The sequence below is a fragment of the Centropristis striata genome, chromosome 12 (assembly GCF_030273125.1).
Source record: "Centropristis striata isolate RG_2023a ecotype Rhode Island chromosome 12, C.striata_1.0, whole genome shotgun sequence".
NCBI classification, from domain to species: Eukaryota; Metazoa; Chordata; class Actinopteri; order Perciformes; family Serranidae; genus Centropristis; species Centropristis striata.
Window position 1 is genome coordinate 20,976,252 of NC_081528.1, and position 18,707 is coordinate 20,994,958.

Here is an 18,707-nt window from a genome sequence, read left to right on the forward strand (position 1 = left end):
GTTTTATCAGCTGTCTCACATTCCCCCCCAGGCTCGAGAGATGAAAAAAAAAACCCTCAATAAGATAAATAAATATTATGAAATGATGCAAGCCATACTTAAGAGCACTTGTGCATTGCAGCTTGCTGTTTCTTGTTAGCTGATGTTGCTTTTCAGTGAGGTGATGTCGAGACTTGAGAAACATCTAGACTGAAGAAATGATAGGGTGAAAAACACAGAGGCACCAACACGGTTTTGGTCTATAACCGGGAGTTAGGAATCATAGTTTTTTAAACTACTCAAGACAGATTTTCTGTGATCTTTTCATTGCACATGACACCAATTACATGACCATTGTTGTTGACAGTTTCAGTGTAGCTGTGGTTAAAGTAGTCGACAGAAGCTGGGAGAGTGCAGGCAGTAGTGTAAACTGTAATAAAGATAATGATTGGTTAATCCGATCAGGAGCCTGACCTCATTGAGGAAAAAAATAGCAGAGTGGCTTCTTTGTCCCAGAAAACATTGAGCAGGAAATGTGTTGACAGAGTTCTTTACTCAAGTGGCAGCCTTTGGGTCTGGAAAGTGAAGCCAATGTGTAGTGCCTTAAGCCTGCATTTTTTCTAATGGCCAGCAGGGGGCGACTCCACTGGTTGTACAAAGAAGTCATATTGCATTGAAGTCTAACAGAAAATGAGCCCACTTCTCACTTGATTTATTACCTCAGTAAACATCACTTTTACAATATCATCCAAAATATAAGATGATATTTAGTTTTATATCACAATATTGATATAATATTGATATATAATGCCTCACCCTACAGTGTGTTTCAGTTCATCAAAGTTAATTGTCGCATTTTGCTCATCCAAAAATGTCTTGTTTAGTGTTTGGTTGAGCTAAAAGACAATCTAAGGAGACAGCTGTTTATTTTTGCAGCTTGCTAACTGAAATAGCTACCTAGTGCTTGCTGATAACTAAGTTCCACCCTTTAATGCAAACACAGTCACCTCTGGCTCAAAAAATCAAACAAGATGGCAGTGGTGGAAGAAGTATTGAGATCTCTTACTTCAGTAAAAGTACTAATACTACACTGTGAAATTACTCCACTGCAAGTCAAAGTCCTGCATTCAAAACTTACTGAAGTTAAAGTACAAAAGTATCAGCATCAAAATGTACTTAAAGTATTAAAGTAAAAGTACTCGTTATGCAGAATGGAGCCACTATGATTGTTTTATATATTACAAATATATTATTAGATTATTTGTATTGATGCATTTATGTAGGTAGTGTTTTAATTTTGTAATTGTAGGACTCATTTCATCTACTTAATATACTGTTATGAGGTTTCATTAAAAAAATTATCAAATCACTTTAAATGTATCATGTTTTTATGTTAAATCTCAACCTGGAAAGTAACTAAAGCTGTCAGCTAAATGCAAGTTTTGCCTCAGAATGTAGTGGAGTAGAAGTATAAAGCTACAAAAATTGAAAATACTCAAGTAAAGACCAACCCCAAAATTGTACTTAAGTACAGCACTTGAGTAAATGTATTTAGTAACTTCACCCACTGCAAGAGGCCAATGTTCATAATGGTAGTTCTGTGTATTTGTCAAATCGGCAGCAACAACTTTTAAAATTAGACTCTGAACATATTTCACAACAGTAGATGAATGGTGTCTGATAATATGCATTTACTTCACAGCTTAGCAGCAAATGATAATGTACTGGGTGGGTTCAGTCACATAGTTAACCTGGCATGAATCAGCTCTCACGCCCTGCATGCTTTAGACATGTGTTCACTGTGTTGGCTCGATGTCCTGCCAAGAGACTGCATGCATGGCTGCAGAGCAGGCTCACGTCAGGGCTGATGGGCCTCTCAGATACACCGGTGTCAGCCCCGGTCTGTTTCTGCCTGTTTGCGCCTGGATGGATGTCAGTCTGATTGTCCCTGTGTCTCTGACTTTTTGTCCTTTCTGTCTACAGTTACATATGTCTGTCTCTTCATCTTCGTTCTAGTCTGTGCATCTCTGTCCTCCTGCCTGCCTCAGTATGTGGCTGTCCATCTTCCTTCTCCTAATCTTAGTAACATGTGCCAGATGTATTTTGTCTTCTAACAGCTGTGCTCTGACTGCTGCCACAGGTTCTTAGAAAAGACAGTCAGCATGTGGAGGCCCGGGGCATGTGGGATGTTCTCAGACGTGGCACGAGTCAAGTTCTGTTTTCTGATCTCACTGAGGTAGCCTTGCCCTCATTACTTTGGTTATACAGTAATACTAAGCACCAGGTTCCTACTGTCTGCACTGTAAAGGTTCCATGTTAGCTCTGTGAAAGAAGTATTTTTGTTAACGTGTAAATAGTCACAGAGCGCTCCTCTAATAATTCCTTTGTAGCATGTTTAAAGGGGACATATTATGCTTTCTGTCAGAAGTTCTCATTAAACATCACCAAAGGGTAAAAAAAAAATAATTCTCTGATTTTGGATGAGATGACTTACATTTAATGAAGACCTATTCAGAATTCAGTATCTCAAAAAAATGTTAATATTACAAAAGACCCATTTTAAAAAGTATGTTTCATATGGAAATGTTGGCCTCTGAAAAGTATGGCCATCTATATGACTCAATACTTGGTCGGGGCTGTTTGACTTGAACTACTGGAAATTGACTTTTCCATCAAATTCTAATGTATTGAGATGCACCTGTACTTGTATTTCACAGTGTGGTATTAGTACTTTTACTTGTTCACAGTAGAAAGTGCTGCTGAAGTGCCGTTACGTCATTCCCCGGCTGCAATGACAGTGCAGAGAGCGTAGAAGCATAAGACCCAGAAACACTGACCAATCAGAGCAGGCTTGGCTTTTTCTGGACGTGGGCTTAAAGAGACAGGTGTTACCACAAAGCATTTCAGCCAGAGGGTGATTACAGGTATATTCAGACAGATGGTATGAAAAAAAAAGTTTAGACCACATAAACTCATTCTAGCATAAACTCAAAGTACTCGTATGACCCTGAAAATGAGCATAAAATGTCCCCTTTAATGAATCTCTTGCATGGCATGTGTTTGTATGAGAAATGCTGATCAACTGTTTGGTTTCAGGCACGGTGAAAGATTAACCATTAACTCTGAGTAATTATTCAATAGCAGAATCTAGGTATGCCTATTAACTTAAACTTTCACCATGGTTAGATAAATGCCATTGTTAATGTTTACCAGATGTTACACTTCATCATGGCTGCTCAGACTTTAAGATTTTGCCCAAATGTACTCAATGTTCAGCTGAACTACAGCAGAAGTGGATACTTCAAGTTTTGAGGAATAATAATGCAGTAATTTCCCGCCTCTCTTTGATAGCATGTGGATGAAAACACAGAGACAACGCTGCTTGTGCATTTCTTTGGGAAAAAAGGCAAAGCCGAGTTGAAATTTGAAGATTTTTACAAGTGAGTTGAAAACCCCTTTTTGTCCTCTTTGTGATGAACACTGAGAAAACGATTATCTCACAGTGTACCATTAATCATTTTCATACCTCCAACAACTGAAGCTTTAGGGGTTTTGTTTGTGACTTTGTTAAGTGTTCCTTTGTGCATGTGAGTTTCTGCTGGTGGCGTTTCCTGTCAGCGCTCCGTCTCGCTCCTCCAGGTTCATGGACAACTTGCAGACAGAGGTGCTTGAGATAGAGTTCCTCTCCTACTCCAAAGGCCTGCCCACCATCAGCGAGGAGGACTTCGCTCGGATCCTCCTTCGCTACACCAATGTGGACGACGTCACCGAGTATTTGGAGAACGTGCGCCACAGCATCCCGGATGAAAAGGTTTGTTTGCTGTTATTTCCCTTCTGATTTGTCATCACATGTTACCTCTGACAGCTCCCATTACAGATATTTAAGAACAAGATTATCGGCTCACAATATTATGTCAATTAGCACAACATCAAATTCTGCAGGAGAAAAAAAATAAGCATCTCTTTCCAGGATTTTAAGATTCACAAAGGCTTTAGGACTATTACATTGGAAACTGATTACTATATTGGCAACAATGAAATTGAAAAAAATAAACAATCTGATAAGTTCATAGAATTACAACACTTTATTGTAATGCAGCTCTCAAAAACAGGGAAAGACAACACTTTAAATATTATGAATGAGCCCAGTGTTGGAAGAAGTATTCAGATCTCTTACTTCAGTAAAAGTACTAATACCACACTGTGAAATTACTCCACTACAAGTAAAAGTCCTGCATTTAGAACTTACTGAAGTAAAAGTAAAAGTATCAGCATCAAAATGTACTTAAAGTATCAAAAGTAAAAGTACTCGTTATGCAGAATGGATCCACTCAGACGGTTTTATATATTCCAAATATAGTATTACATTATTTGTATTGATGCTTTTATGTAAGCTGTTTACCTTTATTTTCTCAAGGTAGGGCTCATTTTAACTACTTATATACTGTTATGTTGTCAAATTTTTAAAAACATTTTTTTTTGTCTAACTTTGAATTTCTCACGTTTTTATGTTAAACCTCAACCTCAAAAGTAACTAAAGCTGTCAGCTAAATGTAGTGGAGTATAAAAAGTTCAATATTTTCCTCAAAATGGAGCAAAGTAGAAGTATAAAGGTACATAAAATGGAAATACTCAAGTAAAGTACAAGTGCCTCAAAATTGTACCTAAGTAGAGTACCTGAGTAAATGTACTTAGTTACATTCCACCACTGAATGAGCCATATTATGAATTACAATTTAGTGGCATTTATGAAACATACACATTGTCTCATATCACAATATCAATATAATTTTGATATATTACCCAGCCCTGCCATTGGCTATCATCTCAGGAACAGCAATAATGTCTGTGGGTCAATTTGACCAACGGCATGTTTTATTATCCAAAAGTGTCAGAAACCAAAAATAAACAATAAACATTGTTTGTATTTCATTCATAACTCCATTACTAAACATTTCAATCAATATTTAGTATAATGGTGTTGTTTACCTCTCACAGATCATGATTCTTTTTTCATGTACATTGGAAAGACCTACGTATAAAATACAATGGTTTTACATGACATTGATTTTTTTTTTTTTTTTTTTTTTTTTTTCTTTTGATGAAAAAATACTTTAAACTACATATATTTTTTTTAAACTTTGAAATGGGTCAATTTGACCTGCAACATAACAAGAGGGTCAAAGACATTAGCCAAAATGTTTTATATTCCTAAAACAAGTTGCTAATCAGACCATAAACAATGACTCGTAGACCAAAAGGAAGTCTTGGCCCACAAATCCATAATCCAGATATCTGCAGTCTACACAGGATCCCCAAAAAATATTGGATCTTGCCCCCAGAAGCTAAATTGTTGTCAGACTGAAAGCGAATGGGTTCCATGATCGGATTGGACATTTGTTTTGTTTCTATCAATAAATTTCTCCGAAAACACAAAATATTTGATAAAATTCCACAAAAATGTCTACGCTCTCTTGAGGTGGTTTTTGTCTTTTTCAAAAAGTAGTAAAAGTAGCTAAACTGGAGATGGAAATATTTTGTTCTGACTAGTGAAGGGACAACGAAGCTTCGTGAACCATTTGCTTTATTTGTTTTTACCCCACTAGATGGTGGTCTTGGCTTTAAAAAAAAGACTTTAGCAATGGTAATACTTTGTTGAACAAAGAGCGCCATCCAGTGGGCTCAGAAAATAAAGAAAATGGTTCAAGAAGCTTCGTTGTCACTTCACTAGTTCTGAGGTAGTGAACATTTAACTCACTTGACTGATCAGCAGTTGGAAAGAACAAATATAAGTCGCCCAATTGAATCCGATTCCCGAAGACTTCTCTCCGTTTCCTCTTATGGGTGGCAAGAGTTGTCCGATCAGCAACCTCTTTTCTGTTGTTTTTATCTCTCTCACGCAATCTTCTACTGTTTACTGACAGATTAGCTTACAGCAAAACATTACACTGCCATCTTCTGGCCAAAGTACGATCATGCAGCTTTGTTTATTCGCTCTAAACCAGTTGATGGAAACGTCCCTAATTTGCATTTCTTTAATGCAACATTTCAAAATTTCGCTTCAAATTCCATTTCGACTTCTAGTGAAGCAACAAAACAGACACATCTATTCACAATGTACACGAGCTGCATACAGGGTCATATTATACTTGAACAGAACTTGTTTGGAACTTGTTCAGCCGCCATAGAGACATTTAGATATAAGATAGACAACACACATTCAAGGTATTCATGGGGTTTGTGCACGTATGGGTGTATTTTATTCCTCTGTTTCAGTTGGAAACGCCCTGTGAATTAGCTGTTGAGTGAAGCATCCTCATTTTAGCTTTAATTTGTTTTTCCTCTTGGTGCTGTGAAAAGACACCAGCAGCTCCTCAGCCTCCTCGAGTAGCCTGTTGCTAGATCTCCATTGACGATCAAGTGGGTCTCGTCGTTAGGCTAAGAGATATTTTATGGCCCTCTCCTTGTTAAAACAGCAAAGCGTCACAGATTAGTCATTACTCCGTTTGTTCGGCTGTGTGTGTTGCCCGTTCGGTGGGGCCCCCGGCGAGAGAAGGAGCTAGTAGCTGCGGGACGGTCCAGTGGAGATCAATAGGCTCAGTGTTTGAGTCATCAGCCGAGCCTGAGATGTTTGGGGATTCATCACTTTTGTTGTTTTTGTTTATTCAAGTATCAGGTTAATCTGCTTTAGAAAAGTCTGCAAACGGCCTGACCTCTCACCAAAAGCTACAGTCCTCCCCCCGCCGCTGACAGCTCAGCGTGTCCATACTGCGCAGGGAAAATCCAGCAATGTATACTTTGTCTGTTTGGGTGTGTTATCTATCTGATGGCTTCAAGGTCCCACACACACTAAAGGATTCCCCCCAAAGCAGGATGAAAGGAGGCAGATTATGTGTTGTGTGAATTGTAGCACTATCCTTTGCCGGAGTGTTGACACATGCAGCCGTTTGCTTTATGTGCCACTTTATGATTTCTCATGTTGCATTTCACAAGTTTTATGCTTCATACATAAAGGCGTTTTATTGTTGTCATCTGTTTGCATTGCAGGGAATCACCTTTGAGGAGTTCAGGTCCTTCTTCCAGTTCCTGAACAACCTGGAGGATTTTACCATCGCTATGCAAATGTACAACTTCGCCAACCGATCCGTCGGTCAAGGTAAAGTCTGATGGTTTTTCATCATATTTTGGTGGTGCAACAGCGAAAATAAAGTCAATGGATGGATTTGCTTTGAGGGAAAGAAGACCTTTATGAGTTTGTCTCAAGCAAAACTCCCTGAGAACTAAACAGTCTGTTTAAATGTCATAATAATGAAAGAAATAATGTTTATACTGGAAGCAAATCTTGGGCGGATTATGAGACAATGGACCCCAGGGCACAGAATTGCGGAAGGCCCAACTGTCTCTCCTACACAGGAGCAAGATGCAAACTTGATAGCTGACAGCCTGTTTTTGATGTTTTGTTTGTCTTTGTGATCATTTTGTGTCTCTTGGTCGACTTTTTGTCTCCTTTTGGTTATTTTGTGTCTCTTTTTTGTCTCCTTGTGGTCAGTTTGTGTTTTTGTCGACTTTTTGGTCTTCTTTTGGTCATTTTGTGTCTCTTTCTTTCTCCTTGTGGTCATTTTGTGTCTCTTTTTTGTCTCTTTGTGATCATTTTGTGTCTCTTTGTTGACTTTTTTGTCTCCTTGTGGTCATTTTGTGTCTCTTTTTTATCTCCTTGTAGTTAGTTTGTGTCTCTTTGTCAACTTTTTTGTCTCCTTGTGGAGAGTTTGTGTCTCTTTGTGTCTCCTTGTGGTCAGTTTATGTCCATTTATGGACTTTTTTGTCTTCTTGTGGTCAGTTTGTGTCAGTTTGTGGACTTTTTTGTCTCCTTTTGGCCATCTTGCGTCTCTTTGTTGTTGTTTTTCCCCTTTTTATAGTCACTGTGGTTGGTATGTTTCTCTCTGAGTGATAATTTGAAGGCCTGGAGGCCCCTGACACTTTGAGCCCTTATGCTTTTGCTGGTTAGGCCTTTTCAGTGATCTATCCGTGTAACAAAAAGACCCTCTTAGGTTTTTGATCTGTTGTTGACCTCTTCCCGATCACCTGTTTTCTTTCCCTCTCAGAGGAGTTTACCCGCGCCGTCTACGTGGCTACGGACATCAAGCTGACCCGCCACCTGGTCAACACGGTCTTCAAGATCTTCGACGAGGATCGTGACGATAAACTCAGCCACAAGGAGTTCATCGGCGTCATGAAGGACCGGCTGCAGCGCGGCGGCGGGGTGAGACAGCAGAGGCCATTTAGATGCCATCTATCTCTCTTTTATGACTCTGGAGGTGACAGAGGTGTCTGGACTCCACAGCAGCACTGACTGATGTGAAAGATAGCAGCACTGTCGGCCTTTTGTCAGCTACTTCTTAATGTGTAATCTGTCAGGGCAGAAACTATAAAGAGCTCTTCACAGACACATGGATGCAAAGTCAGGTCAGATTTAACAGGGTGAGGGAGAAAGAGGCAAATATGGGTCGATGCTGAGCACAGAAACATGTGTTTATTGTCAAAACAGAGTTCTTTTACACAATTAGGCCCACTTAAGCAACTATTAGCATCATAAACACCACCTTTCCTGTTTAATTACAGCTGTGACTAAGCACTAATTATGTCTCCTTTTTTCTTTAGGTTGTGGTATACTTAAATACCTCCATAGCATAATATCTAAATTACACTGCTGCCACTTTTTATTACTGAAACACATTGCAATGAGTTATTTTTGTGAAATTATACTGCCATCTAGCGGGACCACATGAAATTGATCTTTTCACAGAATTCCCTCCTTTCTGTCTTTCTCTTCTTTCTCTCTCTCTCTCTCTCTCTCTCTCTCTCTCTCTCTCTCTCTCTCACACACACACACACACACACACACACACAAACACACAAACAAACAAACACACACTCTCATCCACAGGGCATCAAAATGGAGGAGAAGTTCACCTCCTTTAAGTCCTGCATGAAGAAGGAGCTTTCAAGCAAATAGGTAAAGTCACAGTTCAGCATTCTGTGTTAGCTATTTATACTAGATATTATATGAAACTAGAAGATCTAAGGAATCTATAGACTCCAAGCATGTGAGGATATCGGGATTTAGGGAAGTTGTCGAAATATTTCTGCAAAGTAAGGCTATTTTGGTGATTTTCAAAGTGGTCATTTGACCTCTGACTTTGTGCTATCTCAATGAAAATAGGCTCTCTGGGTTCCCACACATAGTTTTTATCATGTAGTAAAAATTTGCCATTTCCGCCTACTGTATTTTAATATTTGTGCGTACTGAGGTCCCTAAACAGGCTTTGAATTACGTAAACTGGGTATCACTGGATGGCTGAGACATTTGGGGAGTCAATGAGGCCAGTTTCCTTTTCGATATGAATAAAATTGCAATATTCAGCAACAAAATTGCTGCAACAACTTATGGGACATTGTTGAACATGGGAATGGACTTCAGAAAGCCACCACTAATGTTATGGCCCTTTATACACCTTAATAGGTTTCAATAAATAATTCATTAATTCATAAAATAATTATAGTTAGATGTTTTTGACCAGAACAACTTGACACACAGTGCTGAGCTGCATCTCAAATAAATCTTCAGGTTCACAGCTTTCAGATAATGTTCACCACTTCTATGTGGCATTAATTGTTGACCTGCTATCTCCCCCTAAACATCCACTGCCCACAACCACCAATTCTAAAAAAAAAGGACCTTGAACACTAACTGCTTAGATAAAGATATACTGATAATGCTTAATGTGAGGTTAAAAAATGCTAGGTGTTTTTTTTAAACTGCATTTAAGAAGTGTTTCCCAGGCACACTATCCCAGTCCGTCTCTTCACTTGTGTTTCGAGGCCGCCCTCTGCTCGCCTGAAGCATTGAGTTTCACTGTAATATTAACGCCTGATCAACTGCCACCAGATACCAGCTTAACTCTGCACATGAGCAGTGAGCAGTGCCGTTTAAAGCTGTATAAATATTTCAAAGGAAATGCACCTCTTGGGAAAGGGCTTCATAATCCCAGGAAGGGACTTGATCTGGATAGTTTTGCAAATGGTGCCGTAATAGGCAAAATGTGTACTTTGAGAATCTTGATTGAAAAGAAGGGAGGAAAAAGCCTCAATTCTGCATGATTATTGTTCATTATTTTATTACACAATAGTGAACAGTTAATGTTGCACACAGCACAAGTGCTCATTCACTTTCCTGCCAAGAGTTAGATGAGGAAAAATATTTTTTTTTCCTCCCAGCAGATATTTTTACTGTTACTAACAAGACTAATGGCGTCTCTGTTCTCTTCAACTGCTGCAGTGACAGTGACAGTGAGCCAGCATGCAAGATACCAGGAACCTGAAATCAAAGCAGCAAAATGGGATGCAGCCATCTCTCATTTATTTTTAAAATGTGGCCGATATCAGATTGCAGTGTGAACAGGTCACGGTCTTAAATTGAACTGCATGTGCAAAAGAATAGCAACAAAGACGTCACGTGGAAGTAAACATGAAGGCCACTGAAGGCAGCGTTTACGGTTTCATTTAAACGTTTGTGTGCAGTGGAAGCTATGAGGATGAGGAGAAAGAGAGCCACGTCTTTTGATTATGGCTTTTTTGGAGCAATGGCTGCTACTTCTGTACGTAGGTGTATGTGTGGAGTGGTGGGATCGTGCATGATTGGCTTCAGTGAACAAGATTTCATCTAAAATTTCAGGCTGTCAAAAGGATTCCTTTAACTGAATCTGTCAGCGCCTCTTCACGAGGGCTGTAAAAGTTGCATGAATATGGATTTGACGGATCAGACTCAGGTCACACTGCAAAAAAAATGTGTCTGCTTTAGGACCAGCGGTGGAAAATAACTAAATACATTTACTCAAGTACTGTACTTAAATACAATTTTGATGAAGTTGTACTCTACTTGAGTTTTACCATTTTATGTAACTTTATACTACTGAGGCAAACATTGTACTTTTTACTCCACTACATTAGCCTGACAGCTTTGGTTATTTTACAGGTCGAGATTTAACATAAAAAAACATGATAAATGAATAAAGTGATTAGACATTTGTTGAAATTAAACCTTGAAACAGTATATTAAGAAGAGAAAAATAATTCTACCTTGAGAAAATAAAAATGCTGTTTACATAAATGCATCAATAATAGTCATAATAATCCAATAATATATTTGGAATGTATAAAACAATCTGAGTTGGTCCGTTCTGCATAACGAGTACTTTTACTTTTGATGCTTTAAGTACATTTTGATGCTGATACTTTTTTTAACTTTTACTTCAATAAGTTTTGAATGCAGGACTTTTACTTGTAGTGGAGTAATTTCACAGTGTGGTACTTTTACTGAAGTAACAGATCTGAATACTTCTTCCACCACTGTTTAGGACCACATAAGAAAGTGGCCTCATTGTGACACTCATGTGATATTGTGCTGTTCACACATTTGAGTCACATAATGAGGGGAAAAAATCTGATTTGCGCCACTTATGCCTCTAGTCTGAATGTCTTCTGTTAAAAAGCCAATTGATATCACTCTTATATCTGTCTGTTAGATTAAAAGCTACAGCTAGCACCCAGATAGCTTAGTCCAAACATAACAAAATCCACCAGCACATCTAAAGCTCACTTATTACCAAAGTATAACTTACTTGTAGGCCTATTTCTGTCCAAAAACCTCAGTGTGAAAAAAAAAAGTTGTGATTTTACAGTGGATTTTATGCCTCATGCATTGGTGGAAGAAGTATTCAGATCTCTTACTTAAGTAAAAGTACTAATACCACACTGTGAAATTACTCCACTACAAGTAAAAGTCCTGCATTCAAAACTTACTGAAGTAAAAGTACAAAAGTATCAGCATCAAAATGTACTTAAAGTATCAAAAGTAAAAGTACTCGTTATGCAGAATGGAGCCACTCAGATTGTTTTATATATTCTAAATATATTATAGGATTATTATTTTTGATGCATATATGTAAGCAGTGTTTGAATCTTCTCAAGGTAGGGCTCATTTAAACTCCTTAATATACTGTTATAAGGTTAAATTAAAAAATGTCTAATCACTTTAAATTTATCATGTTTTTTATGTTAAATCTCAACCTATAAAGTAACTAAAGCTGTCAGCTAAATGTAGTGGAGTAAGCCTCTAAATAGTGAAGTAGAAGTATAAAGTTACTTAAAATGGAAATATTCAAGTAAAGTACCTCAAAATTGTACTTAAGTACAGTACTTGAGCAAATGTACTTAGTTACTTTCCACCACTGTCTCATGTGGGTTATTATTGCCTTTACATTCAGTGCACTGGCTCTAGCTTTATATTTACTGTACAGACAGACACTGGTGGCATAAATCATCTCTTCTAACTCTTGCTATGAAAGTGAATCAGCATATTTGCCCCAAAATGTTAAACCGTTCAATTATCTTTAGGCATCAGCTGCCACAGTACTTTGAATTTTCTTCAATTTATGATGGTTGTGTCAGTAATACTTCCCATATTATCTTTTAAATGAAAGTAAATGTGTAGATATTTGGTAGAACTGTTGGTGGTTGGTGCCTTTATGCTGAAGAGACACAGCTGTGGTCACTGCAAAGGACCCAGATTAGTTTGTGCATGCTTGCAGAACTACTGCTGCATTCCATGACTGTTTGATTAAGAGGTGTAAAGCTTTTGTTTTTATGTAGTCTAATGTATTCCTATTCCTCTGTATCTACTATACAGGAAAATACTGACCGTAGTTCTGTTGTAAAGTATTCAGATCCTTTATGTACTTACACACACTGTGACAAAAATAAATAAATAAAAAACTCTGACAAGTTTACTTACATTATTAAAAGTAAAAGTATGCAACTCAGATAACAAATTCCCCAATAAAAGGAAACTCAACATAATTTAAAAAGAAAAGCAGCAAATCATCACATTTCGACTCACAAAATATTTCTCATTTTTTGCACAAAAAATGATTCAAATAATTATCAAAATAGTTGCAAATTACATTTTCTCAATGGTCTAATTGATTAATAAGTAACCAATAGTTGCAGCTGTTCCTGAACAAAATGTTGGGTAGTTTAATTTGCAGTGGTGGAAACTAACTAAGTACATTTACTCAAGTACTGTACTTAAGTACAGTACAATTTTTATGTACTTGTTCTTTAATTGAGTATTTACACATATGTGACTTTATACTTAGCTTTAGTTAGTTTTCAAATTCAACATGAAGAAATTCCACATATTTAAAATGATTACACGTTTATAAATTAAACCACATAAAAGTATATAAGGTAGTTAAAATGAGCCTTATCTGGACATCAGGAAAATGCTTCTTACATGAATGCATCAATACAAAAAATCCCATAATATATTTGAATATGTAAAACAGTCTGAGTGGGTCCATTCTGCATAATGAGTACTTTTACTTTTGATACTCTAAGTACATTTTGATGCTGATACTTTTGTACTTTTACTTCAGTAAAATATGATTGCAGGACTTTTACTTGTAGTGGAGTAATGTACAGTGTGGTTTTAGTACTTTTACTTAAGTAAGGGATCTGAATACTTTTTCCACCACTGTTAATTTGTAACAAAACATCATATTTTCATGTTTATCAATTTGTAAAGAAACTAAAGTTATCAGACAAATATAATGGAGTAAAAAGGACAATACTTTCCTCTGAGGTGTAATGACATACAAATCTAAAGTATCATGAAAAGAAAGATACTCAAATTAAAGTATAAATACATTAAATTTACACTTGATCAAATGTCCATAATAGCAGCAGAGTGTATGAGAGTGTCACAATGGACTTATTGCTTATTGTCTCTCTGTTTTGTCACCAGGTGGAAATCCTCATCAGTGCATGTGTTGACTGGACGAGCTGGGCCTCTGTACTCTTCTCCAGGACCGAAGGGTTAATGCATGTTGCAGTGTCTTACTGCACTCTGTTAGGAGAGTTTAAATAAACAGGATGTGGCACAAACAGGATGTGGTAATGGGAGGCTGTTGCAAGTGGTCAAACAAACAAACAAACACAAGTAACCAATTATGAGCCTCAAGTCCACTTAACGTAGAGACGCAGGACTCTAAATTGAAGTTATTAGTTTGTGTAAGTGCTTTTGCCTGCTCTGAAGATATTTAACTATTTATTGATTCATCTACATGTAAATATATTTATCTGTTTAAGATTCTTAACTCTTATTTATTTATCTCAAATCTCTCCAACGTTGTCTTATTACTGCTCTGCCAGTGTGTATTCTCTTTGATTCTGTACGGCAGCGACATATTTCGCCCTTCTGTTGGCTCTGCAGCTCCCTGCACAGATCAGCTTAGGACAGCACCCCCTCCTCCTCCTTCCTCTCCTCCTCCTCCTCCTCCTCCTCCTCCCAAAGCGCTGCAGCTAAAATCTCCTGGGATCCCCCGGAGGCAGCCGGCCTCAACACTCTGTGGCTTTTCCACTGTTTAACTCCAGGCAGCTAACAGTGTTAATCATTTCTTAGCTAGTAAAGAAAAGTGGTCATGTCATGCCACTGGCAGGGAAAACCTCTTTGTAAAAAAAAATATATGCAAAAATATTGAAGCCATATGTGTGTTCCACTCCTGGGACGCTCAGCTTGAATTAGTTTTGGAGCAATATATTGACCTTCCCTTTATGCTTATCTGCTTTATATAGATCCTACTCTACAATGACGGGTGTAATGTTTGCTTTGGGTGGAGTTATGTACTGAAAAAAGATACCAGATATATTGCTGTAATATTAACCAGACTAATGTCTTTGTATCTCAGTTGGTCTACCTCTTGAAGAGTTTTGGAAACTTCTCGCCATTTGTCATTCTCTTAAACGCGGCCTCGACTGTTACTGATTTATAATGACATGGTGCAATAAATGCAATGCAAAATATTTGGATTCTTGGGTTAATTTTTGTGCCTTCCTCTTTCACACACCTGTCAGTCGGCTCACAAACTGTTGCCACCCGCCTCACCTGGCAAAGCGCTGCTAACCTTCCTTTCTCTGGAGCACAGAAGAATAAATTAGCTGTTTTATACTCAACCTGAAGGCAAATCATTAACAGTATTAATCATCACGGACCTGAGGCTGTGTGGGTGTACGGGACTCTAATCAGGGACTTTTTATCTTTAAATGATTAATTCAGCAGGGTAATAATTTGCAGTGTCACACTCTGTTCGTGGACTTCTTGAAGGGAGATCAAGGAGGACTCTAAAAGATCTCTGAGATGTATTGAAAAGTTTCATTTCACTGTCCATTCATTCATTCATTCATTCATTCATTCATTCATTCATTCATTCACTCACAGGCAGTAAGTCCTTTCAGCGTTGTTTAATAGGATCTTATTTATTTAAATGATCCAGCAGTACCTTGTGCTATTGTTGGTTAATAGTAAACAGATGTAATTTTTGCTCTGTGGCTTCACACCATGTGGTTGCTGCATAAATCATCACTGATACAATTTTCTAAACTTTACCTGTTAGCTGAGTGAAATAAACTGCACTTGTTTGCCCATCATATCCATATATTGGTGCTACAGACTAGTGGTGGAATGTCACTAAGTACATTTACTCAAGTACAGTTTTGAGGTACTTGTACTATACTTGACTATTTCAATTTTATTTAACTATATACTTCAGCATTTAGCTGAGAGCTTTAGTTACTTTTCAGGTTGAGATTTAACATGAAAAACATGATCAATTTAAAATGATTATGCATTTTTATTAATTATCCCTCATAAAAGTATATATAGTTAAAAAGGACCCCTGTCTTTACAAAATTAAAAGACTGCTTACATATTAAATACACCACAACAATGATCTAATAATATATTTAGACTATATATCTGAGTGAGGACATTCTGCATAACGAGTACTTTTACTTTTGATACTTTAAGTACATTTTGATGCTGATACTTTTGTACTTTTGCTTCAGTAAGTTGTGAATGCAGGACTTTTACTTGTAGTGGAGTAATTTCACAGTGTGTATTAGTACTTTTACTGAAGTAAGAGATCTGAATACTTTTTCCACCATTGCTGCAGACATCACATCAACACCAATATGTTGCATCAAAGTACTGGTAGTTTCACCCACTACTGCCTAGTTTAGAGTGTGAAAAATCCAGTTCATAAATGAAAGGGATGGAGTCGAAATGTATACTTTAGTAGTTTGTCATTGAACTTCCATAAAGTTGTGAAACTTACCAGAGATGGAATAAAATGATTGCAGCAGATGCGGAGATGTCCTGACCTTTTTTCTCTCTGTTACAACCATTGTTGAGATTTAGGTTATGCAGATTTTTTTACAAGTGTGGAAAAAAAGAACAGTAACACTGCAACAACCAGATGCAGAATCTCCGCTCTGTATTAAATCATTCTTCAGTTCTAGTGTTGCAGTATAGTATCTATATATTATATAAGCATATAGAAATGTATCATTTGTTTAAGTGATGTTTCAAGCAAAAATGTCCTAAAATGTGGGGTCAGCTGTACCACATTTGTCCTTTAACTGGCTCATTTTGCTCAGCAGTTTTTGAACAACATTGAAACTATTTGTGTTTGTTACTGAGCCATCTGTCCTCACTGTTAGACCGAGATGTGCATATTGTGGTGCATATTGGTAGTTTGCTGCAGTGTGCCAACCACCCACAAGACTGGCAACAGGTGGAAAATCAAAGCTTCATTTTCCCTCACATTTTAACTGCATGTGTTCATTTATTTGTCATTATTTATCATTATAGATCATTGTGTTGGCTCATTATTAGCTTAATTTATTTATTTGGTTATTTTTTGGGGAAGGGAAGGGGTGATAATGGGAGATGCCACCTGGACTTTGTACCTATTCCGCTGTATAGAAAAATATATTTTTAAAAGTGAATAATTTACAGTATAGTCGTGGAAAACAATATTAGATCACCCCTTTTCTTCAATTTCTTGTTCATTTTAATGCCTGGTACAACTAAAGGTACATTTGTTTAGACAAATATAATCATAACAACAAAAATAGCTGATAAGAGTTTAATTTAAGAGCTGATATCTGGACATTTTCCATGGTTTTCTTGATAATAACCAAAATAATTATCAAGAAAACCATGGGAAATGGCTAGTATGTCTTTGAGTGCATTGAAAATGATTTATTGGTGTAATTAAAATCTGTGAAAAATAGTCTTCAAAGACCTTTTTTGATCATAATCTGTGAAATGTGATGGTAAAGAACAGTCTGTGTGCAGCTTGGCAGGTGTGTTGTGCTGCAGGATTGCAGAGTGTTTTGCAGGTGCAGTTGGGCGTGAAGCAACAGAAGCAGGTGGATGTTGCAGACCTCCACCTACACTGTCACAATATGATAGCAAAAACACAAGCAAACAGCATCACAGCCTGGTAAACAGTGATCAGACCAGACCAGCCTGTCATATTGGCAACAACAATCCAAAATATGGTATGAATAAGGGGATAAAATTAAGAAATTGATTCAGAAAAACACTGAAATAAATAGATAGTAATAGTGCAGATTTTTTTCTGACTTAAAATCACTCACCCAGCAGGAGTGGGGACAGAGGGGTGGCCAGGGGTTGCACGGCCCCTCTAAAATATGTTTGGACACCCTTGGTTTGCCCCCTACCACAGTCAGAAGATTATTGGTAATTGGCTTAGTACCATGGATGGATTACTGAATGGGCGTGTTGTCAAATGACCACCAAGAGAGGAAAGAAACAACCACAAAGAAAAGGAACATAAGGGGATGCAAAATGGCCCCAAATGGATGCAAAGAAGACCAGTACGGGATACATAACGACCAAACGGATGCAAAAATGACCATGAAAAGCTGCAAAACAGACATAACGACGCAAAAAATGAACTCAAAGAGAAATAAAACCATTATTAACAATGAAATTAACAAAAAGAGGTCAAAACAATTGCAAAGAGATACAAAATGACCAAGAAGGGTTGCAGAATGACCACAAATGGATGCAAAATGACAAGACAAGAATGCAAAATGACTACAAATAGTCAAAAACAATCACAGAGACATGCAACCACAACGGGATGCAAAATGATCACAAAGGGACAAGAAATTACCACAAAGAGGTGAAAACATTAACAGACATGTAAACAACCACAATGGGATGCAAAATGATCACACAGTGATGCAAAACAACCATAGACTGAAAAAGACCACGTAAAAGCGATGCAAAACAATCACAGCGACGTGAAAAATGTCTGCATGTCTTGCTGCATTGTGGGAGTAGTGATCACTAAAAACTTGTTTCTGATTTGGCAAACAGCTAAGCCTGTGTGCGCGCGCGCCCGAACAGAACCCCATTTCACCGCTCGCGAGTATGAACTTATTGAACCCATCTCCTCGCGCCTGGAAAAAATGTGCCAGGCTTGCAGCATCCCGCGGACGTCATGGCAACCTGTGGGGAGGCAGCAGGGGCGGCGCTGACTCTGTGCGCCTGTGTGCATGTGTGAGTCTGTCTGATATCTTGTTGTAGTGTGTACTAGTGATCTGAGCAGGACGATCAGAGGGGAGCAGTGCAGCAGCAGCGGCGGCAGAAGAAGCATCAGAGGCGGGCGGGAGGCTGGTGGTAGGATGTTGCGTCTGAGCTGCCGATTAGGCTGATCAGAGCCGGAGCTACGATGCAGTGACAGTCTACAGGAAGACACGGGCACACACACACACACACACACACACACACACATGCA

General features: G+C 37.9%; 1 protein-coding gene across 2 annotated transcripts in view; it reads left to right on the plus strand.

Moving 5' to 3' along the window:
* The window catches only part of micu3b (mitochondrial calcium uptake family, member 3b), a 29,517-nt gene extending 14,626 nt beyond the window's left edge, over positions 1–14,891 (plus strand). The window contains exons 9-15 of one of the 2 annotated variants that reach the window (XM_059346359.1): positions 2,120–2,215; positions 3,331–3,419; positions 3,619–3,790; positions 7,027–7,135; positions 8,082–8,239; positions 8,924–8,992; positions 13,841–14,891. In XM_059346359.1, coding sequence (XP_059202342.1) covers positions 2,120–2,215; positions 3,331–3,419; positions 3,619–3,790; positions 7,027–7,135; positions 8,082–8,239; positions 8,924–8,992 — 693 coding nt within the window. In that variant the 3' untranslated portion in view covers positions 13,841–14,891. The remainder of the gene's footprint in view (positions 1–2,119; positions 2,216–3,330; positions 3,420–3,618; positions 3,791–7,026; positions 7,136–8,081; positions 8,240–8,923; positions 8,993–13,840) is intronic. The other variant, XM_059346360.1, reaches the window with a different exon arrangement.
* The last annotated feature ends 3,816 nt before the right edge of the window (positions 14,892–18,707 follow it).